The sequence below is a fragment of the Pogoniulus pusillus genome, chromosome 11 (genome assembly GCF_015220805.1).
Source record: "Pogoniulus pusillus isolate bPogPus1 chromosome 11, bPogPus1.pri, whole genome shotgun sequence".
Classification (NCBI taxonomy): domain Eukaryota; kingdom Metazoa; phylum Chordata; class Aves; order Piciformes; family Lybiidae; genus Pogoniulus; species Pogoniulus pusillus.
Window position 1 is genome coordinate 6,967,249 of NC_087274.1, and position 23,314 is coordinate 6,990,562.

Here is a 23,314-nt window from a genome sequence, read left to right on the forward strand (position 1 = left end):
TAAAGAAGGATGGAGAGAGACTGTTTACAAAGGCCTGTAGTGGTAGGATGGGGGCAAAGGCTTCAAACTAGAGAGAAGCAGATTTAGACTGGATGCTGGGAACAAGTTCTGCACCATGAGGGTAGTGGAACACTGCCAACAGCTTGCCCAGGGAGATGATTTGAGCTCCTTCCCTGGAGATATTCAAGGTGAGGCTTGACAGGGCTTTGGGCAGCCTGATCTAGTTGAGGATGTCTCTGCTGACTGCAGAGGGGGTTGGACTGGATGACCTTTGGAGATCCCTTCCAATCCAGACCATTCTAGGATTCTACCCCATTTCCCAGCCTTGAAAAAAAGATGGATGAGAGCAGGCATGGAGGGGAAAGGAAAGGTACAACACGTGGTGGTGCTGCCCTGTGATGATCCGCAGACACCCTGTGATGTGCTGCTCTGAACCTGGCTGCACGGCGCCAGCGCAGCCTGGGGGGAACTCTCACCAGATGCTGTCCTTGTCGGCTACGGCGATGCAGGGTGTGAAAGGGTGGAACTTCACCACGGAGGGGACACCTGGGTTCCTGTTGAGGAAGATTTGATCATCCAGCCGGGAAATACCTGCAGGACAGGAGGCAGCCACGGCTCAGCATCTGGGAACACAAGGCCTGAGTGACAAGGCTTGGACACCCCCAGCCTTCCAGTGCCACCCATCACCACTCTCCTCACCCAGTTCCCCACCAGGAGACCCCTTGAAAACTCTTTCCTCCTCCTTTAAGAACGTCCTCAGAACCCAGTTCTCTGACAGCCCTGACTCCTCCAGGCTAATTGAACCACATCTTAAGGTACAGATTAAAGCTGGCGATGCCAAATCAGAGGCAAGTGAAGAGAACACAGCGAGAGAGCACAGCACAGCAATGCCCACAGAAACATCACTTTGTGCTGAGAGAAAAATCAACTCTTTTCTTTTTTTCCCCAAACAAAAAGGCTAAAAATATATAAAAAAAAACCAACCTATTTTATTTTTCTCTAACAACTTCAAATGCAGCATTTCATTCATCCTGGGCTGAATCAGGAGAAGTGTGGCCAGCAGGGCAAGGGAGGTGATTCTCCCCTCTACTCTGCTCTGGTGAGACCCCAGCTGGAGTACTGCATCCACTTCTGGAGCTCCTATTGCAAGAAGGATGTGGAGATGCTGGAGCATGTCCAGAGAAAGGCCACGAGGATGCTCAGAGGGCTGCAGCAGCTCTGCTGTGAGCACAGACTGAAAGAGTTGGGGATGTTCAGTCTGGAGAAGAGGAGGCTCCCAGGTGACCTTCTTGTGGCCTTTCAGAATCTGAAGGGGTCCTACAAAAAACCTGGGGAGGGACTTTTTAGGCTCTCAGGGAGTGACAGAACTAGAGGGAATGGAGAAAAGCTGGAGATGGGTAGGTTCAGACTGGATGTGAGGAGGAAGTTGTTAAGCATGAGATTGGTGAGAGGCTGGACTGGGTTGCCCAGGGAGGTGGTTGAGGCCCCATCCCTGGAGATGTTTAAGGCCAGGCTGGCTGAGGCTGTTGGCAGCCTGCTCTAGGGTAGGGTGCCCCTGCCCATGGCAGAGGGGTTGGAACTTGCTGATCCTTGTGGCCCCTTCCAACCCTGACTGATTCTCTGATTTCACCTGGTGGATTACTTATTTAGCCTTCCATTTCAGTGCTTTTACACTCCCAAGTTATTTCGCAAGCGAAAAACACATTTTCCACAGAGGCATTAAAGTGATGGTTAAAGACCTTCCCCACCTTTACTTTGCAACAATTTGCTGTTCACAAACAGTTTTGATACCCCTGACACTGCACTTCTATTTTTTTTTTTTGGTCACAGTATGAATCCAGCACACAAAACTGTAAGCCCAGGAGATGTTGGCTCAGTTCTGATTTGTTTCAGAGCGCAGCTCTATTTAATCTAATTTTCATTAAAAGCCTGTGAGCCTATTTTGATTCTTTTTAATAGTTCACATTTTCATTCCTTTTGGTTTTTTTTTTTTAATGAAAACAGGCATTGTAGTCACTCAGGTCAAGCAACCAAATATGAACACTGTCTAGAAAGAAAGAAAAGATTGAACTTCTTCAGACAAGCATGAAAAAAAAACCCTCCCTTCTTTGTATTCAGAAAGATCTCCCAAGCCCTCTCCTGGGCTCCAGTTTCATTTCTGTATTGCTCTGCTTTATGATATTCTGCAGTTTTGCGACATTAAGCTACTCATTGTAGTGACTCAAGCCCAGCAAACCTCTAGTCAAGGAGGCAGACACAGGAGGCTGAGCCTTGGGCAGTTCTTCATTCAGCAAATGATTATTTCCAACTCCGTGCGCCTCAGCGAGCATCCCAGGAGAGGAGCTGCCCCCGCCCGGGAATGCTGCTGGGAGGATGCCATAAGAAGAGCTCCCTGAAATACCATTCCCCAGCCTCTGCTGTTCAAAGCATGCAAGCAGGAATCATTTAAGTATGCAAATTCCTGAGGAAATTTCATTGGGCTCTACTCTATTTGAATAAATTCCTGTGCTAAAAGAATTGTGGTCCAACTGCTGCCTCGTGGGGGCACAGAGAGTCATCAAGAAAAGCAGCATCAGCTTTCTGGAGAGAGCACACTAATGAAAACACGAAGCTGAGGCCCACGAGAGGGAAATGTGTAAGCAGCACACATAAAGCCATACATACAAGCACTAAAAATATAATAGGCTATCAGGAGGAGGCAATCATTTAGAGCCGAGTGGGGAACGGAAAGCACGTCACTGAGATGTGACGCGAGGCGCCGGTGACACACTGGAATGGGCTGTGGATGCCTCCTCCTTGGAGGTGTTCAAGGCCAGGTTGGGTGAGGCCTTGAGCAATCTAGTGGCAGGTGTCCCCTGGGATGGAACTAGATCACAGTATCACAGTATCACCAAGGTTGGAAGAGACCTCACAGATCATCAAGTCTAACCCTTTACCACAGAGCTCAAGGCTAGACCATGGCACCAAGTGCCACATCCAACCTTGCCTTGAACAGCTCCAGGGACGGCGACTCCACCACCTCCCCGGGCAGCCCATTCCAGTGTCCAATGACTCTCTCAGTGAAGAACTTTCTCCTCACCTCCAGCCTAAATCTCCCCTGGTGCAGCCTGAGGCTGTGTCCTCTTGTTCTGGTGCTGGCCACCTGAGAGAAGAGAGCAACCTCCTCCTGGCCACAGCCTCCCCTCAGGTAGTTGTAGACAGCAATAAGGTCTCCCCTGAGCCTCCTCTTCTCCAGGCTAACCAATCCCAGCTCCCTCAGCCTCTCCTCATAGGGCTGTGCTCAAGGCCTCTCCCCAGCCTCGTTGCCCTTCTCTGGACACGCTCAAGCATCTCAATGTCCCTCCTAAACTGGGGGGCCCAGAACTGAACACAGTACTCAAGGTGTGGTCTAACCAGTGCAGAGTACAGGGGCAGAATGACCTCCCTGCTCCTGCTGACCACACCATTCCTGATGCAGGCCAGGATGCCACTGGCTCTCTTGGCCACCTGGGCACACTGCTGGCTCATGTTCAGGCGGGTATCAATCAGCACCCCCAGATCCCTCTCTGTCTGGCTGCTCTCCAGCCACTCTGACCCCAGCCTGTATCTCTGCATGGGGTTGTGTGGCCAAAGTGCAGCACCCTGCACTTGGAGCTATTGAACCCCATCCCATTGGACTCTGCCCATCTGTCCAGGCGGTCAAGGTCCCGCTGCAGAGCCCTTCTGCCCTCCAACCCAGCCACATCTGCCCCCAGCTTAGTGTCATCTGCAAACTTGCTGATGACTGACTCCATGCCCTCGATGATCCTCAAGGTCCCTTCCAATCTAAACCATTTTGTGAATCCATGACTTCTGAGCAGGGCTGGTTTGCCTTCTCCAGCCATCCAAAAGGCACATGTCAAGCAGCCAGACTGCAGTTCTGGAGGTCATCCCAGAATATTGTACCTTCTATCCCTTTAAAAACATGACCTGCAGTACCCATCTGAATGTTACAGGACAAGGGAGGAAAAGCCCAAATGGTAAATCAATAGCATCTGTTAAGGGCCTTGGAATTATCGACCTCATGCCGACTGCTGCGGCTCCCGCGGAGGTGCCAGCTCTGATCCGTACGCGGCCAGAGCTCGGCTGCTGCCAGTCAGCCAAGGGCCTGGGAGCCAACACCTGCACTGGAAATCGGATGCTCTGTCATCTGCTGTAAGTGAGGAGATCAGCTTTCATGGCAAGCTTGCTGCTCCTTGAGAGAACCGTTCCTCTTAGGTTACCCTGCTCCCGTGCCAGCTCAGTGCCATGCTTTGGCTCAGCACTTGTGCCTGCCCAGGGCACTTCTTGCAAGAAGTTATGTTTTCAAATGGGAAAAGGCAGACATTTAGCATCTAAAGTGGTCACTTCCCAGATCTGGTGAACCAAACTAGCAGGAAAGACCTCACAGCAGCCTTACTTCGCCTGCATGTGGGAGAGAGCATTGTCACCTTCCCGTCTAGAAGGTCAGCACGGGGTCACTGTTAGTTACCCCTGTACTGGGTACTGGTGAGGCCACACCTTGAGTATTGGGTTCAGTTTTGGGCCTCTCACTCACATTGGGGTGCTGGAGCGTGTCCAGAGAAAGGCAATGAAGCTGGTGAAGAGTTCTGAGAACAGGTCTTAGAAGAGTGTCTGAGGGAACTAAGACTGTTCAGCCTGGAGAAAAGGAGGCTCAGGGGAGAGCATCTCACTCTCTACAACTCCCTGAAAGGAGACTGGAGCCAGGTGGTTGTTGATCTCTTCTCTCCAGTAACAAGTGACAAGATGACAGAAAATGGCCTCAAGTTGCACCAAGGGAGGTTTAGATCAAATATTAGGAAAAATGTCTTTACTGAACGAGTGGTGAAGCACTGGAACAGGCTGCCCAGGGAGATGGTGGAGTCACCATCCCTGGAGGTGTTTAAGACTGTGCAGCCATGGCACCTGGGGACATGGGTTAGTGAGCATGGTGCAATAGAACAAGGGGACACAGTCTCAAGTTGTGCCAGGGTAGGTCTAGGCTGGATGTTAGGAAGAAGTTCTTCACAGAGAGAGTGATTTCCCATTGGAATGGGCTGCCCAGGGAGGTGGTGGAGGCACTGTCCCTGGGGGTCTTCAAGAAGAGACTGGATGGGGCACTTAGTGCCATGGCCTAGTTGATTGGATAGGGCTGGGTGCTAGGTTGGAGTGGATGATCTTGGAGGTCTCTTCCAACCTGGTTGATTCTATGATTCTATGATTCTATGACTTGAGGATCTTAGAGGATTTTTGCAATCTTAGTCATTGGTGAGTCTCTGATTCTAGTTAGGGTTGTAGAGGTCAGCAACCTGAGTGCTGGGCTTGAAGCTCAAGGATGCTGCCTGCAACGTGGGCAAGAGGGAGTCACTCACCCTTCTGGATGATCTTCTGGGCTTGCTTCCTGACTCGAGCGTTGCGCAGGAACCGCCACTCCCTCTCCTTGCGGATCTGGCTCTCCAAGTCATGCTCTTCTGGGATCTTTCAGTGGAGCAGCATATTCACAACACAGAACAACAGCAACCATCAAAACCCCAGGAAATTACCTTTATGGCACACACTCACAGACATAAAACAAAGCCATAAATTCTTTAGGGCCTCCAGCTTCAGGAAGTAAACAGAGGAGCTCATGGGACCTTATGTCATTAAATACTTGAGCATCTTTCTGATCTAAACCTTCCCCATCATCTATAATCTCTTCTCTTTCCCTTTTGCTGTCTTCTATTATGTTTTAAGTCCAAAGTGAATGACATGAGGCTTCTGAGGAGCTGTGCACACACCACCTGTTGCTGTAACACACCCAAGGGGCTGGTGAAGGAAACACTTTCCACCGAACACATGGACACAGCTAACTCCTTTCCTCCCTAAACAATGCCAAGTCTGGTTTCAGTGCAACACAGATTACTCTGCTTAACACTTTTCAGCTGAAAAGCATCACGTAGTGATCCTGAGATTAAAGAGAGAGCACGGCTTTGATAGAGACAAAGAGCTCAGAACACATTAAAATCTTCCTTTCATTGCTAAGAGATGACTGCAGGCCAAAAAAAGGCATTAGTGCATTTCCAAAGCCCTGAGATGCTCAAGTTACCAACAGCACATTTACTACTAGTGGTAACTGGTTTGGTTTCCCACACCAGAACTGGCTGCAAGAAAACGATGCCCTGGTGGCATCTTGGTTTGATTACACACAAACTTCTGCCTGAAACTGGACAGAGGCCCTGGAGCAGCACACAGCCACTCTGATATGTTTGGTGATGTTTATTCACCCTCCAGAGCCCCAAGACTTCAGCACACTCAGATTCACAGATTGCAGTGGGTTGGAAGGGACCATCAAAGGTCCTCTTGGTCAACTCCCCTGCAATCAGCAGGGACACCTCTAACTACAGCAGGCTGCCCAGGGACACAAGAAGTCTGATCTTGAATGTCTCCAGGGACAGGGCCCCAACCACATCCCTGGCCAAACTGTTCCAGCATTTTACTAGTCTCCTTGTAAAGAACTCCTGGCATTCAATCTAAATTTACTCTTCTCTAGTTCCAAACCACTGCCCCTCATCCTATCTCCACAAGCCCTTCTTAACTCCAGTCTTCCTGTAAGTCCCCTTGTAGATATGGAAAGGTGGTTACAAAGTCTCCCTGGAGCCTTCCCTTCTTTAGGCTGAACAGCCTCAACTCTCTCAGCCTCTCTAAGCATCTTTGTGGCCCTCCTCTGGCCCTGCTCCAACAGGTCCATGTCTCTGTTGTGTTGGGGGTCCCATAGGTGGACACAGTAGTCCAGGTGAGGTCTCTCCAGAGCAGAGTGGCAGAATCATCTCTCTCAATTTGCAGGGCTTCCCTGCAAAACCTGTCCTCTGGCCTGAAGGCCAGCTGGGGAGTCTGTACCAGAGCTACCAGCAGCTCCTGCCAGGAACTGAAGAAGTCACAGTGCTGCAGGGACCACAGGCATTCCTCTTCTTAGTCAAAGACAGGATCCACAGGAATAACCTCACATGATCTCACTCAACACCACAGGAGTTACAGAAGGTGTCTTTTATTTAAAGCTTAAAACCTTCCCAAGCCCAACACCAGCACTGCTCCAAAAACCACTCCTGGATCAATGAAGGGCTGAGCTACATGGCTCTAACCTGGCTTCTTTTGATGTTGGCTGTTCCAAAAGGAGGAGCTCCTAACAGCTCCTTTTCAACTCCCGTGGAAGTGAGACATAACAACTCCATTTCAACTCCTTCCCTGTTCCCCCCAAACACTTTTTTTCCCCCTGAGCAAGGACTTAAATGCTCTGTCACCAGCATATAAACTGTCTTCAAAATGCAGTAGCCTACGGAGAGCAGCTGCTACTGAGCTGAACTTCTGCTTCTTTAAAGTAATTAAAAAACAAGAACTCCACCTTCCACCTTCCCTTCTGGCCAAAAAAAAAACCCCACCCAACCCCAAAGCACCACTACTTAAATGCTTCAAGAATACAACACCTATTAGCAAGGCAATGACAAATGACCACTAATGCACAGCAATAAACAAAGCCGAGGTAAAGCAGAGCAAAGGAGATTTGAGAGAGGAAAGATTACACCTACACCTTAATAAAACCCCAACTTCTCTGGGAATCAATTAAAGCAAGACCTGAAAGGCCAGGGGAGGAGAAGGGAAATGAGGAGGATGGTAAATTCTGCAGGCATTCTGCAGCTCAGGACCAAGAAATGTGCAGCTCTGCAGTTGAGCAAAGCGCTGCTCATTCCAGCAGACAAAGAACAACAGATTAAAGGAGTTGCTGGGCTTTTCAGATCTGAAGAAGAAGAACTCGACTCTTCCAAGAAGGCTGAGTGGGCAGTTGTTTTTATCATCTGATAGCACTAATAAAGATTCCTCCTGTAAGGAGATCTCTCAGGGTATGGTCCCCAGAGGTTTTAGCACCAGCAGACTGCATATGGCAAGACAAGCCTCGGGAAGAAAGCTTAGTAAAAGTGTGGGATGTAATACTCTGACAAGAGTGAGACAGCTTGGAGTCTTCCCATCAACAGGAACAGTGATGCCAAAAGGTAGATATGCAAGCCAGGAGACCCACACCAAGCTCATCAAGACCAGCAAACACCCAGCAGCTGCCTGTCCTCCCAAGCTCACTACAACAGCTTCTGCCTTGGCCACTGCTCAACAGCAGTAAATGGGGTTTGGTCTTCCCACTCAAAACCCACTTGCCTGGTGTGTCCTGCATGTCAGCTGCAAGCAGAGGAGCAGATGGTGGAAGGGACTGAGCAAGAAACTGAGACAGGAGTATGGCCAGCACCATCTACAGCTTGTCACAGATGGGCAAGCAAATCTCTGGGGAAGTTCTGGCAGGCTGGCTCGTGAGACATCTCCAATACTGTCTGTGAGGTTCAAACTGTGCATACTGATTGCTTGGGAGACAATAAACCATCAAATGTCCAACCACCAAAGGTCCAACCACCACCCAAAGCCCACACATGTCTCAGATCCTTTCGGCAATGAAAGTGAAAACCTGCACCATGAACACAGCAAGAGTGGAAGATTTTATTGTAAATAAAATCTCCTCCCCAACGAGGCCAAAATGTTCCTGAGAGTGCACATCCAGGTCCTTTTGAAAGGCTGTGGAGCGATGTGCTCCTCTGCATGGCACCACTCACCCTTCAGCAGACATGACCCATTGGCTGACATCCCCACAGGGCTGCAGAACGCAGGCCAAGCTCTCTGATGTGTTCATGGAGAGCAGCCAGGCAGAGAGAGATCTGGGGGTGCTGGTAGAGAGTAGCTGAAGATGAGCCAGCAGTGTGCCCAGGTGCCCAGGAGAGGCAATGGCATCCTGGCCTGCATCAGGAACAGTGTGGCCAGTAGGACAAGAGAGGTTATTCTGCCTCTGTACTCAGCACTGGTCAGGCCACACCTTGAGTGCTGTGTCCAGTTCTGGGCTCCTCAATTCAAGAGAGATGTTGAGGTGCTGGAAGGTGTCCTGAGAAGGGCAACAAAGCTGTTGAGAGGCCTGGAGCACAGCCCTGTGAGGAGAGGCTGAGGGAGCTGGGGGTGTGCAGCCTGCAGAAGAGAAGGCTCAGGGCTGACCTCATTGCTGTCTACAGCTACCTGAAGGAGTCTGTAGCCAGGTGGGGTTGGTCTCTCCTCCCAGGCAAGCAGCAACAGAACAAGGGGACACAGTCTCAAGTTGTGCCAGGGGATGTCTAGCCTGGATGCTAGGAGAAAGTTGTTGTCAGAGAGAGTGATTGGCATTGGAATGGGCTGCCCAGGGAGGTGGTGGAGTCACCATCCCTGGAGGTGTTGAAGCAAAGCCTGGATGAGGCACTTAGTGCCATGGTCTAGTTGATTGGCCAGGGCTGGGTGCTAGGTTGGACTGGATGACCTTGGAGGTCTCTTCCAACCTGGCTGATTCCATGATTCCATGGCAAAGGATGCAGGTACTTCTCTCTATCCACTTGTGCTGGTTCCTGCACCTTCTCCTCTCTGCAGGCAGGTGCAGCTCCATCCCATAAGCATCTCCACACATACTGCAAGTCCTTTCTCCTCACTGAAACCTCTTCTCTTTGCACAGTTTCTTAAGCATACTTATTGTGCTTTCAGCTGTAGCATTCTGTTGTATCCTTGAGTCCTGCATTCACGTGCAGGTCCTTAAAATAGGAATTGAAAGTGTGGTTGTAATTTCCTGAGGTGGAGAGGAAAGGCATCTCTACAGCTCACTGCTTGAGGCTCTTCTCTCTGCTCTTGAGGTAGAATTGACAATGACAGAATCCTCCTGTATCTTGCATTGTGTGATCTCTGATTGCTTTCACCTGTCTGGAGACAACTTTTCAGCTGGGTGCTGACAGTGATCTGGGCAATGCCAGGTCAGCAAAAGTGAGTCCTTATGGAAACCAGACTCTGCCTCTGCTGCTGCACACAACTCCTGCAGATACCCTGAACTCCAGGCAGGGCAGCAGTCAAAGCTCACTCTGGAGACACATCAGGAGAACATCAGGGAGGGATCATTCCACCACTTGAGATGCCCAGCACCGTAACTCAGATTCGCTGCACAAGTGACTGTGCATCTCCACTGATGAGGAGAGAGAAGGGCCCTGCCTAGATTTTCAGTTCTTGTCTGTAGTTGTACTGCTGGTTTGCTGCTTGATGGTGACTTGAAAGCTCAACATCATCCCCAGCATCAGCACTTCCTTCCTCAGAACAGAAAAGGGCAGATGATGTCTCCACTTGGCCTGCTCCATTTTTTGTGCTGAGGCATCTTCCAGCAGCACCTGCAATTCATGTGTGGTGGCCTCTGCCTCCACAATCATCTGCTTGCCACCTTTGTCTTCTTCTTCATACCCTGAAGATGTGAACAAAGGAGAGTCCCAGATGCTGACCCAGAGGATGGCTGAGTTCTGAAGGGCTTAGATCCATGTAACACTTTGCAATGCAATCCAGCTCCTTGCAGCAGAAGAATGCTCAGGGCATATGCTGAAGTCTTGGCTTTGGTACAGTTGACTCAATCAACCACATTCTCTGTGCCAAAGCCTCTGCAGACGAGGGATGTCATCACCTTGGAGTTGGTAAGGGAGGTTCCTGCAAAGATGCTTCTGCCAAGATCTCTGTGTGTCCAAAAGCTTCCCCCAGGTCCAGCTGGGATCACAGCTGAAAACACCCAAAATACACTCGCTGAGCTTGCTCTGATCCAGACTCCTGATCAGAGTCTGATCCAGACTCTGGGTCTCATCACTCTCAGTGGTATCATTAAGCTGATTGATGCTGCTTGGGATTTGGTGGACAGGCAAGTTAGAGAAAGTAACAGGGCCTGAGCCTGCACAGGAAGAAAACTGGCACGATTCTGTGATGCTCCAGGAGAGCCACAGAGCTTTGAGAGAAAATCCTCATGGGTCCTTCTGAAGTGTTATCAGAGAGCTAAAGTGCAATGATCTTAATGAAATAAACTCAACTGAAGTCAGCTTGTCCTTAATAATGCTGCAAAGTGCTGTAGTGGTATAGCACAGACACTGCACCAGTTCAGTTAAAGCCTGACACCGACAGTTACTGAACTTTGCTAACCAGACACAGTTTGACCAGCCAAGCCCTTCAACCATCACTGCAGTGAGCAGAGTCAGACGGTGCAGGCTAAATGCAGTCCTCTCCTCCTGTGTCCAACTGCCTGTGGGACAGAGCTGCTAGGAGGATCTTGTCAGGAAGGAGCAATGATCTATGAAAGCTTGAACTCCACAGAACACATCACAGGGAAGCTTCTGGTGACAGACAAGCACAGGAGAGTGTCAGGATGTGTGTGTGAGCCATGACCTCTAGCCTGGCTGCTGCTGGCTGGAAACCCAGAACTGCTACTTAGAAGAACTGCTTAGGCTCATCATGCATGTCTTTGTCTCCTCCTCCAGCTCCTCTTTAAGCATCAGAAACTGATTTTAGTAAACAAGAGCCTAGTTTTGGCTGGAGCTCAGCTTTCCTCCAAGCAGAGCTCCAGGGGCAGGCAGGAGTCACAAGCAGTGCTGCACCACAAGGACCACAACGCGCCACCGATTCCTGACATCTCCGAGCTTCCACTCAGACAGGAACCAATTACCATTCTGATGCCTCCCACCAAGCAGTGCCATTTGAAAGCCAACGAAGTTTTTCCTTCTTCAACACCCTGTCTTTCCCTCTCGCCGTGGCAGGCAGCGCTGGGAGGCCTCGGCAGACGGCTGCAGTAGTAAACACAGCCTGGCCCTGCCGAAGGCTCCCGCAGCAGGCGCAGCGCAGCCTCGCTTCTCCAGCAGGGCTTTGAACGACGGCCAAGGCGCAGCGCTGAAGTTGAGGAAGGGATGTATCAGGAAGGATTCCTTATGTAATTCTCACCTTCCAGGATCCTTACCAGCTCCTGCCTGCATGTTCTGCCAGTCCTGGAAATAACAGATGCTGGCTCCCGCTCTCCTTGACACAGGGCTTCCTGACAGCTGGCAGCAAGGCTTTCCTGCGCCGCTCGCTCCAAGCCCGCCTGTGGTTAGCAGAACAGCCTTTTGCCACGAGAGTTTTCAGGGAAAGGAAAGGCTTCTGCAGAGATCAGAGCTAGGGCAGGTACCTGCTTTTCCTGACACACACTGAGAATTCACCAGGCAGTATTTTCTTTCTCCATTGATTTGATTAGACAATCGATAAATCAAATTGGGTCTGTTGGCTTGAAACAGAGCCAATGATTTACACTGGAAATTAATCCCTCAATCTTTCCAGAGGAAGCATTCTAAGAGCAAGGTCTGTGAAGCAAAACTAAATTCATAAATTAAATATGACTAAGATGCACTCACAGCCATTTTATGTTTATTCATTACAGGAATGGTTGTCTTTCCCTGTTTAGGATGGTAGGCAGCACTTCCAAATGAAGTGCTGGAATTCAACATCAATGTCAGCTTCTTCCATCAGGACTCAGCAGACTTCACTCTTTGCGTTTTTCATGAGGCTGAAGTTCCCAAAAGACAACAGTCACCAGCCAGGGCTGTTTGTTCCTTGTTTCTGAAGGAACAGTGAATTCAAGAGGAGCAGCAGGTTACAGAAACGGAACCAGTTACTGGATGGCCACCCCTGCCTGATTACATGAGCAGCAATCAAGAAGCAGCAAAGAAAGCTCTTGTAGGGAGTCTCCTCTGGCCTTTCAGGATCTACAAAAAAGCTGGGGAGGGACTTTTTAGGCTCTCAGGGAGTGACAGGACCAGGGGCAATGGAGCAAAGATGGAGATGGGTAAGTTCAGGCTGGACGTGAGGAGGAAGTTGTTCATCATGAGAATGGTGAGAGCCTGGAGGTGGTTGAGGTCCCATTCCTGGAGGTGCTTAAGGCCAGGCTGGATGAGGCTGTGGCCAGGCTGCTCTAGGGTAGGGTGTCCCTGCCCATGGCAGGGGGGTTGGAACTGGCTGATCCTTGTGGTCCCTTCGAACCCTGATTGATTCTATGACTCTTTCCTGTCCCTTGCACACACACAAACCTCTCTAATTCTCCAGAGAGATGTCATTCCCTGCTAGGACAGAAAACCACACAAGATTTCCTACAGAAACCTTCTACATGGACTTTTAGAACTGCTTTAGAGAAGAATCAATTCTCTTCCTTGTTTTATTGGAAAACAGAGATTTTGTTCTGCTCAAACTCTACCTGCAACAGTTCTGTGAGGACAGCCTGTGCTGAGGCAACTCAACCCCAGTCAGAGAGCATTTCCAAACAAACCCACTTAGGAAACTATTAAAAGAACCCTCATTGCCACACACACACACACACACACACACTCCTGCTCCGCTAGTAAAAGCTGCAGAGACAGAGCACTGTGCACCTGGCGCAGTCTGCAGCATCTTAATCCTCAGGGTGAAGCACTCAACACTGTGGGGACTCACTGGGACACAGGGAAACCTCCCCACAATTTCCATGACTCCCCCTCCCTGGCTTCTGTAAATTAGCACAGGAATCCTTCACATTTTTTACATCCCCCCCTCAAGTATTTCCTCTGTTTTATGCATGTGAAGTAGTAAATCCACGCGCACAGACATCAGAGCTCCCCACCCAACCATTGAAGCTGCCTCTGAATGGCTGTCTACCATGATTTATCTCATTAATAAAGACACCTCTCTTTACTGGGAAGAGCTTTCCTTAAAAAGCAGACAAATGTTTTTAATAAGAACTAAGAGATGGGAGCAACATCCTCCTCCTCCTCCTTCTCTCGTACTCTCTTCTGGATTTGAATCAAGACACCAAAACTCATCTTGATGAGAGGAAATATCCTGGTTGAAAGCTTGTCCAAGCAAGCAAGCAAGCCCCACAGGCCAGATAGATTTCCTAATGAATTATTCTGCTAATGATATCAGAAGAAAGTTAATTTCCCCAGCAGCTGAGGAAGTGCCAGGCATTCATTTCACCATCTAGTCTTTCCTCCTGGTGATTCTCTACAGAAACCAAAGCTACACAGAGACTGGCTGCCATGTAACTACTTATTTGGTACTCTTAAACCTGGGGGCAATGACCTCACCTCATCAGCAAACTCTTTCACGTGCCTAAAGTGTGGAAGGAGCAGTGAGTGATGGCTTGGTGGCAATTCTTGGATGAGACAGCTCATGACAGGCACAATTTCCTTGTGATGGGAGATGTAAGTATCAGTGGCTGGATATAAACATCTGTGGCAGAGTTGCTTAGGTAATGGCATTAATGCAGCCTGTGCATTATCATTCACAGAAACTGCAATACCTCCAAGAAATGAAGCTGAAAGCTCTGTTCCAATTTGTGCTGCTGGCCTCCCAGGATACCTGCAGGCTTGTGCCTCATTGGGTTCAATTAGAACAGGTAATATTTACTGCTTGGTTTCATTTCATACTTAAGAATTGAAACCTGATCTTTGGCTAGAAGATTCTGGGAATCCAACAATTTCTCTTTCCAGTCACTGACAATCTCTGTCCATCTATTAAGAGCTCTGTTTTCTTCCCTTTATCTCTTTCCTAGAATAAGGCTTCAGTGTAGCTCTTACTTCACATAAAGCAAACTTATTTAGCAGAACACACTTCTAAAAAGACACAGGCAGTGCTTCAGTCCCCTATCATCCTGTCCTGTCTGTCCCTGATTCTTCTGCTCCCTCTGATGATTTCTTCTCTCTTTACAATCACACAGCACGGCAGAGCAGCATGGTACAAGTCAGTCCACTACCTTCCCTCCCCAGGCTGAAGGAAAAGGAAGGGTAAAAGAACAGGGGAAGGCACTAGGCTGCGCTCAGGACACCAGCACTCTTCAAGAGCTGCAGAGCTGGGAATTCAGAAAGCATGCACAGAGAGAAGAGAGCATTACCTTCATCACTGGCTGAGCGAAGTACTTGGCACTCCAGTCACAAAACCCTGTCTGCACTGTGGCTGAAATGAAGCTTTTGTGTCCCACGGTGTCATCGGTGTCGTCTGTCGTCTGCGCAGAGAGAGAGAGACAACAGCAGCTTAGCCCACGGCCCTCCCATTCACCTGAGCAAGCTGTACACACAGCAAGACCTGGGCTTCCCTCAGCACCTCACCAGGCAGAAAAAAGGCTCAAAGACATTGCTAAGGATGTGGAATTTTGACATCTACCTGAAAGATCACTGTCACTGCATGAACTGTTTGGAAATGTGCAAATCCCCTCATCTGCACAGGACATAATCAGGCTACTGTGTGAATCAGGGCTGAAGCATCAGTGGTTCATCACAGTGAAGTCCCAGGGTGAGTTTTCTCAGTGTCTCCCAAGCATCTGGCATGAGAAACAGTGGAGCAGAGAAGATGATTCAGGATAAAGCACAGCCAGGCACAGCTTCACATCAGGGTATATAGGCACGGAGGATCCAAAGGAGACATCCAGAAGCAAAAGGGAAAGGCCACTCCATTCACCCAGATTTCATCCAGAAACAGGAGCCAGGTTACTGCTGCCACCCCTGTGTGGTCTGGTCAAGGTGTGTCTGCTAAGGCTTCAACATTTTTCTCTTGTAATCACACAGAAGAAATGGACTCCCCATGTCTGCAAGCCTCTGTGAGATCACTCATTAAAGAAAGGCAGAAATGCCAGAGTCAGTGAAGAGTAGCTACTGCTCAGCAGTCAGAACACCCAAGAGCTGTGCTGCCTACTCATCCTGTGGCCTCACAGCTTCAGATGGGAAGATCCTTCCCCTTCACAGCACCAGGAGGGAGGAAAGGAGGATCAATGGCCTCTTTCCATAGAATCATAGAATGGTTTAGGTTGGAAGGGACCTCAAAGCTCATCCAGTTCCAACCTCCCGCCATAGGCAGGGACACCTCCCACTAGAACAGGTCACTCAAGGCCTCATCCAACCTGGCCTTCCAGGGAGGGAGCAGCCACAGTCTCCCTGGGAAACCTGTGCCAGTGTCTCACCACCCTCACAGCAAAGAACTTCTTCCTAACATCTAGTTTGAATCTCCCCTCTGCCACTTTAAACCCATTACCCCTCCTCCTGTCATTACAAGATCTTGTAAATAGTCCCTCCCCAGCCTTCCTGTAGGTCCCCTTCAGATACTGGAAGGCTACTATAAGGTCTCCTCCAGGCTGAAGAGCCCCAACTTTCGTTGTCTGTCCTCATAGCAGAGCTGCTGCAGCCCTCTGAGCATCTTCATGGCCTCCTCTGGACTGGCTCCAACAGTTCCATGTCCTTCTTGTGTTGGGGGCTCCAGAGCTGCACCCAGGACTCCAGGTGGGGTCTCAGGAGAGCAGAGTAAAGGGGCAGAATCTCCTCCCTTGCCCTGCTGCCCACACTGCTCTTGCTGCAGCCCAGCACGTGGTTGGCTCTTCATGTTAGTACAGGCAGCAGAGCATACCTGCTCCTTCTCAGTTTCCTCCTATCCACAGAGTCAGCAGCAAAAAATCCTGGAAATGCACTGAAGTAGAGGGAGAGGCAGCACAGAACTATTGCCAGATGGCTGAATCCTGAAGAACGTGGACCACTGATGAGCACAGTCTCTGTCTTGAAGTGATGGCCACAAGCATGTCCAAATGTGTTTGGATTCAACCACATTCATCTGATATGACTCATCCAAAGGTAATTCCAAATCTTTTGTGCATACTAAAACCTGACTGATTGCTCTACTTGGCATCACATCAGCCTTTCATGCTTCTATGAGTGGAAAAATGCCCAGTACCTGACTTTAGAACACTAACATGAATGCACAACCCTTGCTGGCTTGCTTGCAGGCTAAGAGGAGTCATTGCTGTTCTTCACAGCTCCTCACAGTTCTCTTCCAGCAGGGCAAACTGTAATGAGCTTTGGTCTTCTGAGTAACAGCCTGGGCTCACATCCTCCCTCGTGCATATCAGAGAGGGACTGACAGAGGCAGAACTGCTGGAAGTAAGATGAACACTCTGCTGCAGGAACATCTATCAAGAACAATGCCAGTTTGTATTTTGAAGGAAGAGGAATCTCCTCTTTTCCCTTCTTGATCCCTGCTTGGCTCAGGTTGGATGACAAGCATCTGAGGGTCATGGATCCAACTCTGTTATCACTCAGGCAGACAAATGTTTATGAAAGAGTAATCAACTCTGATTAAACACTTCCCTAATAGCAGCAGTGAATAATGCCCTATCAAAAGCTACAACCCAAAATTTATCCTGAAGGGACAAAAAAATTAATCAGCTTTTATTCCACTGGTTAGAGGAAGCCAATCTGGAGCTAAGAGCAACTAGAGACAAACAAGAAACACACTGAAACAAACCACACAGACTGGAATGTGTAACGAAAGCCAGCCCCAGAGAGGGGCTGCAGCCAGATGTGAGAGGGAAGTCTCCTTACCTGTTCTGGCCCTTTGTCAAACATTTTCCTTGTCCTGGGGAACTGGTGGGAGTGTGGAGTATACTGGACCCCCATGTTGCCAACATTGGCAGGTCTCACAGATGTGATGTCCCGACTGACTGGTTGCTTTGTCACATCGTTTGTCAGGCTGGAGCTGCTCGTACTGGTAGTTGGAGGTGACCCTCTAAAGACCACAAAAAGAGGGGGGGGGAAGCATTTAGGTATAACTGGACATATGAATGAGGTGACTTTGATTTTGTTTGTTTCTTGTAAGATTTATACCTCACTGCTGTGCAAAACCAAACCAACACAATCCCCTCACTGCCCCAAAACACATAGGGGCCTCCAAATAAAAGTCAGCCTTGACTGTACTGGAGCCAGACTGAGGATAAGAAAATCAACACTTTGGAAACCTGTTCACAGGTCATGGTGTCTGACCTAAGGCACACCAGTGTATGTCACTGGGGAGACTGGGAGTCCTGCTAGCCCACAGCATCCATCTCGATTCACAGACTATCACAGTATCAGTATCACAGCATCACCAAGGTTGGAAGAGACCTCACAGATCATCGAGTCCAACCCTTCACCACAGAGCTCAAGGCTAGACCATGGCACCAAGTGCCATGTCCAATCCTGCCTTGAACAGCTCCAGGGATGGCGACTCCACCACCTCCCCAGGCAGCCCATTCCAGTGTCCAATGACTCTCTCAGTGGAGAACTTTCTCCTCACCTCGAGCCTAATTTTCCCCTGGCATAGCTTGAGGCTGTGTCCTCTTGTTCTGGTGCTGGCCACCTGAGAGAAGAGAGCAACCTCCCCCTGGCCACAACCACCTATGATGTATCTAACTGCAGAGTTTGGTTATACGGTCAGGAAACACGAAAAACATCCCCATGCTGTTCTGGGCCCTCCATTCCTACTCTGAACCCTCCTGCTCACACTGCTTTTGGGACAGACATTTTCTCCTGGACAGCAGGCAGGAGAAATAATCACATTTTCCAATCCCAGCTTTGCCCATGCCATAAGCTCCACTTTTAGGTGTTGCTTGTTGATCAGCAGATAAGCCTGGCTTTTAGCAGCTGACAGGGCTAAGAATAGAGATCAGACTGCAATGGGAAATGTGCATCCCACACAGTAATCAATAGAAGCAGCATCAGTTAGCTCTTTCTTTCAATCCACCTTCAGCTACCCAGTGTGGCTGCTTACTCTGGTGTCCTAAAAAGGCAAACCAAGAACTCACTCCCCACCTTTAGGAGACAGTTCTTCCCAGAGAGAGTGATTTGCCATTGGAATGGGCTGCCCAGGGAGCTGGTGGAGATGCCATCCCTGGAGTTGTTCATGAAAGGACTGGATGAGGCACTTAGTGCCATGGTCTAGTTGATTGGATAGAGCTGGGTGCTAGGTTGGACTGTTTGAGCTTGGAGGTCTCTTCCAACTTGCCTGATTCTATGATTCTCTCAAACCCTTTATTTCTGAACACCTTATTGGCGCTGTACCAAGAAGCTACCAAGACCTGGGCTGGTTGCTTGTGCAGTGACTGGCAGGGAGCACCTAAACCTGCTGTGGCAAGGTGCTAGAAAGCAGTGCTGGCTTACCCCACTTGGTGGATGTGCATGCCCTTGTTGGTGGGGCTGGCTGGGGCAGACTGAGTCAGTGAGGAGGTGTCGAGGATGCGCTGGGGACGAGCATTTACTGTTGCCTAGAGGAAAAGAAAACACAGGAGAGTCCAGAAAAGCCAAGACTGCAAAGCACCACCCACAGCTGTTTGTTATCTAACAGAACTGCTACACCTGGGGTTGAATGAAGTTAAAGCTCTATCAGTGTGTTTGTGTGTTTAAAAATGTATGTGAAAGAAAGCTCCTGTGCAGCTCCCAACACATAAGATGATTTTACTACTTTTGTTTTCCTTTAAAGTCAGAAAACACTTACCAGAAAGTGTCCTGCTGTTATTCACAGGCAAATGGCTTTAGCTAACACAGAAGCCTTTTCCTTACATCAGTTGCAGCTACAACCTGGACCAGCATCTTGAACTGAGCTGCCCCGGGGCAGGCAGGCAGCCCAGGGGGTTCCCCTGCAGCAGCCAGGCTTTTCCTCCCATCTCACCACGGCTGAGTGCAGCTCTAACCACAACCATCAATCACACAGCATTCTGACCCTGATTTCACATCTGAGTCACAACTCTCCTCATAAATCCCACAGTTGCCTGAAACTGCCTCCTGTGCTGCTCCACCTCCTCTAATGAGAGCAGAACTTTTCTGGAGTCCATTAGAGATGCCCTTTGCAGCGGCAACACATCCAGCCTTAGGGGCAAGGCAGGGGATTGGCACAGCTGGGTTGCTCCAAGCTCCAGAACACTACCCTGGCACTCAGCTACCAGGTAGAAGAGACTTGTTTCTAAAAGAGCCTGAGAAATTGTCCCTTCTCCTGGGTAAGACCTGAAAGCAAGGCAGTGAGAAGTGCCCAGACAGCTCCATCACTGTCTCACACTCCTCCAGGCTGAGCTCGCTGCTCACTCCATGCAAAGCCTCCCTGGAGAAAGGGAGATGTTTTCCACTGTTCATGGACTCCTTTCCTCCTCTTCCACACCACCACACCTTCTGTGAAACAGTTGAAATTTCTCACATGTTGAATTCATTTTAAAAGGAAGACCCAGACTGGCATAAGAAGCCTGGAGGGGCACACACGACTACCTCACAGGCAAGGTGACTTCATCATCTCTCCTAGCACTGACAAAATCCACATCCCACAGCACAAGAGCTGAATGAGGCTCTCAGGTGATGACACCAGAGCTTGTATCCAGCTGAAAGCAGGCTGGCAAGGCAAGGGCACAGCTGCCAAAAAGCAAAAACTGTGTGAATGGTCTTCAAACAGCTCAGGAGCCTTTTATCAGCTAATGCCTTCCACAAGGCAGAGCCACCAACCGTCCTCAGCACCAGCATCTGTCTGCACTCAAAGCTCACACGTGCAGTGCTTGCCTTTGGGAGACACCTGCCCTCTCCCTGCAGGAGCCAGAAGGCCTTCTGAGGTGACCTCCACTTCTTCCTTCCTCAAACAGCCCAGCAAGGTTTTACTTCCCTCTCTTTGCCAGGGTTCAAGCCCTCCTGCCGTCTGACTGCAAAGGGTAGGGGTGGTGATGACTGTCACCGTGCAGCACACCTACACCACAGCAAGCCCCAGGCTGCCACAGCAGGGAGGGCAAGTGCCATGACCTCCAGTGAGCCTGGCTGCCCTCTGAGTCAGCCTCCTCATACAAGACAGGTTCATTTAATGCAATGCTTTCCTCCTTTTCATGTAGAAGAGGGAGATGCCCTACAAGCCACTTCTCTCTCCATCCCTCAGGAAGGCAGTGGGGTCCCTGGTGAGCAGATGTTACTGTACAGGGCTGAGGCAGCCAATCACACCATGAGAATGGGAAGGAAGTAGAAACATTTTATTAACTGGTGACACATTATTATTATTCATAATTAATTTTAATTAGTCATAGAAGGCTGCTTTTGCAGATTCTTGCAGTCAGGTCTCTGTTACCTGCAACAGGTCATGGCACCTTGTTTCACAGCAGAGGGCCACGTTCAGCTAAGGGTAATTTGCTGCAGGGGCTCATAGAGAGCTGAGTGTGGCAGAGCCTTCCTCTGCCTAGGAGAAAATAACAAAGCAATTTCTGTTCTGAGAGCAACAAGCAGCATGAGGGCTGCAGCTCAGGGACACAACAGTGGATTTTGCTGGAGGCAGCAGCTCTCCATTTCCTAGGGATTGCTCCTCTGCCAGTCAAATCATCTCTTTTCAGGGAGGGAGATGCTAAATCCTAATTCTGCAAATTGACTCCAGGTTACAAAAAAAGGCACACTGCCAGGATTAGTTTTGCTCCTGCACAGAAAAGCCTGAACCAAGGAGTGATGTCGTGGAGGAATAACTCCTGGGACAATTCATCCCCAAGCCTTCTACTGGAAACAAGGCTGGATGAAGCAATCTGGGAGGAAGCAAACTTTCCTTAATTAACTCTGATTTCACAAAGCCTTCAAAGGCCAACACTGATTCCTGGGCCCTTTTTTTCCCTGTTCATTATGGTACACTTGAAAAAGAATGGTTTAGATTTTTCCAAAGAATGAGTGTTGGACCACTGCTCTCTGCAGCACAAATAGAAATCACAACCCAGCCACAATCTGTGTGAGAATTAGCAATGTCTAATCAGCCTATGAAACAAAACAGCATCTTTCCCATTCAGGAAGCAGGCAGGTCTGTGCAACCTACTCACAGGCTGCTCAGAAAGACATCTCCCTCCTTAAAGACCCTTGGAGTTCAGAATCACAGAACAACAGGGGTTGGAAGGGACCTCTGGAGATCGTTTGATTTCAGCCCCTCTGCCAAAGAAGGGTCACCCAGGGCAGGTCATACAGGAATGCATCCAAGTGGGTCTTGAAAGCATCTAGAGAAGGAGACTCCATCACCTCTCTGGGCAGCCTGCTCCTGTGCTCTGTCACCCTCACAGTAAAGAAGTTTTACCTTGTGTTGAGAGTCAACCAGGTTGGAAGAGACCTCCAAGATCATCCAGCCCAACCTAGCACCCAGCCCTGGCCAATCAACCAGATCATGGCACTAAGTGCCTCATCCAGGCTTTGCTTCAACACCTCCAAGGACAGTGACTCCACCACCTCCCTGGGCAGCCCATTCCAATGCCAATCACTCTCTCCGCCAACAACTTCCTCCTAACATCCAGCCTAGACCTCCCCTGGCACAACTTGAGACTGTGTCCCCTTGTTCTGTTTCTGGCTGCCTGGCAGAAGAGACCAACCCCACATGGCTGCAGCCTCTCTTCAGGTAGCTGAAGACAGCAACAAGGTCACCCCAAGGTGGAACTTTCTGTGTTTCAGTTTGTGTTCATTGCTCCTTTTCCTATCACAGGACATCACTGAAGAGAGCCTGGCCCATCAGATTTTATAAACACTCATGAGATCTCCTCTCAGGCTGCTCTTCTCCAGGCTAACCAGCCCCAGGTCTCTCAGCCTTTCATCATCAGATGAATGTTCCAGGCCCTTCATCATCCTCGTAGCCTCTGTTGGACACTCTCTAGCATACTCCTGTCCCTCCTGAACTGAGAAGCCCTGAACTGGACACAACACTTCTCCTGCAGTTAAAGCTACACACTCATGGCTCTCTTAAAAAAAACAAACAGGACTGGTCTAATACAACCCCCAAAATCCTGCTTTACACTCACCCAGGGTGCCTTGCAAATGCCTATTTCCCAGCCTGAACTTCTGCGCAGTCACAAAACTCACAGCACTGTTCCCATGTTTTGCTGCAGGGCATTAAGAAGCATCACAGCATTTACTTCTCTAAGGTCTTCAGCCCCAGCACTCTCCACACGTTCACAGAATCACAGAAGCATCCAGGTTGGTAAAGCCCCTCAGGATCACCAAGTCCAATCTATAATCCTACTCCCCAAGATTCACCTTAAACCATATCCCCAAGCACCACATCCAAACCGCCCTTAAACATATCCAGGGTGGGTGATTCCACCACCTCCCTTAGCAGCTCATTCCAGTCCCTGACCACTCTCTCCATGAAAAACTTCTTCCTAATGTCCAATCTAAACCTCCCCAGCCTCAGCTTGAGGCCATTCCTCCTTGTCCTGTCTCCAGTTACCTGTGAGAAGAGCCCAGCAGCAGCCTCTCCACAACGTCCATTCAGGTAGTTACAGACAGCAATGAGGTCTCCCTTCAGCCTCCTCTTCCTCACACTAACCATCCCTGGGATCCCATCCCTAACCCTAACCCAGGTCCCTCAGTCCCTCCTCATAAGATTTATTCCCCAGGCCCTTCCCCAGCGTTGTTGCTCTCCCCTGGTCCCACTCCAGCACCTCCACATCTCTCTTGTGTTGCGGTGCCCAAAACTGAACACAATCCTCAAGGTGTGACCTCACCAAAGCTGAGTCCAAAGAGAGAATCAACTCCCTACTCCTGCTGGCCACATCCAGCTGCAAGTGACTAACACCTGCCTGCTGCAAAACATGTTTTTAAATCATAAAGATTTAAAACACAGAGCTAGAGCTTGGCAACGTTTTGAGGTCAAATATTTAGTTCTC

At 49.5% G+C, this 23,314-nt stretch overlaps 1 protein-coding gene across 1 annotated transcript in view; it reads right to left on the reverse strand.

Moving 5' to 3' along the window:
* Positions 1-23,314, reverse strand: part of RPTOR (regulatory associated protein of MTOR complex 1) — a 219,516-nt gene that overhangs the window by 28,495 nt on the left and 167,707 nt on the right. The window contains exons 22-26 of the mRNA XM_064150737.1: positions 18,831-18,934; positions 17,238-17,421; positions 14,768-14,878; positions 5,370-5,475; positions 477-591 (exon numbers count right to left, since the gene is read on the reverse strand). Of these exons, the coding sequence (XP_064006807.1) occupies positions 477-591; positions 5,370-5,475; positions 14,768-14,878; positions 17,238-17,421; positions 18,831-18,934 (620 nt within the window). The remainder of the gene's footprint in view (positions 1-476; positions 592-5,369; positions 5,476-14,767; positions 14,879-17,237; positions 17,422-18,830; positions 18,935-23,314) is intronic.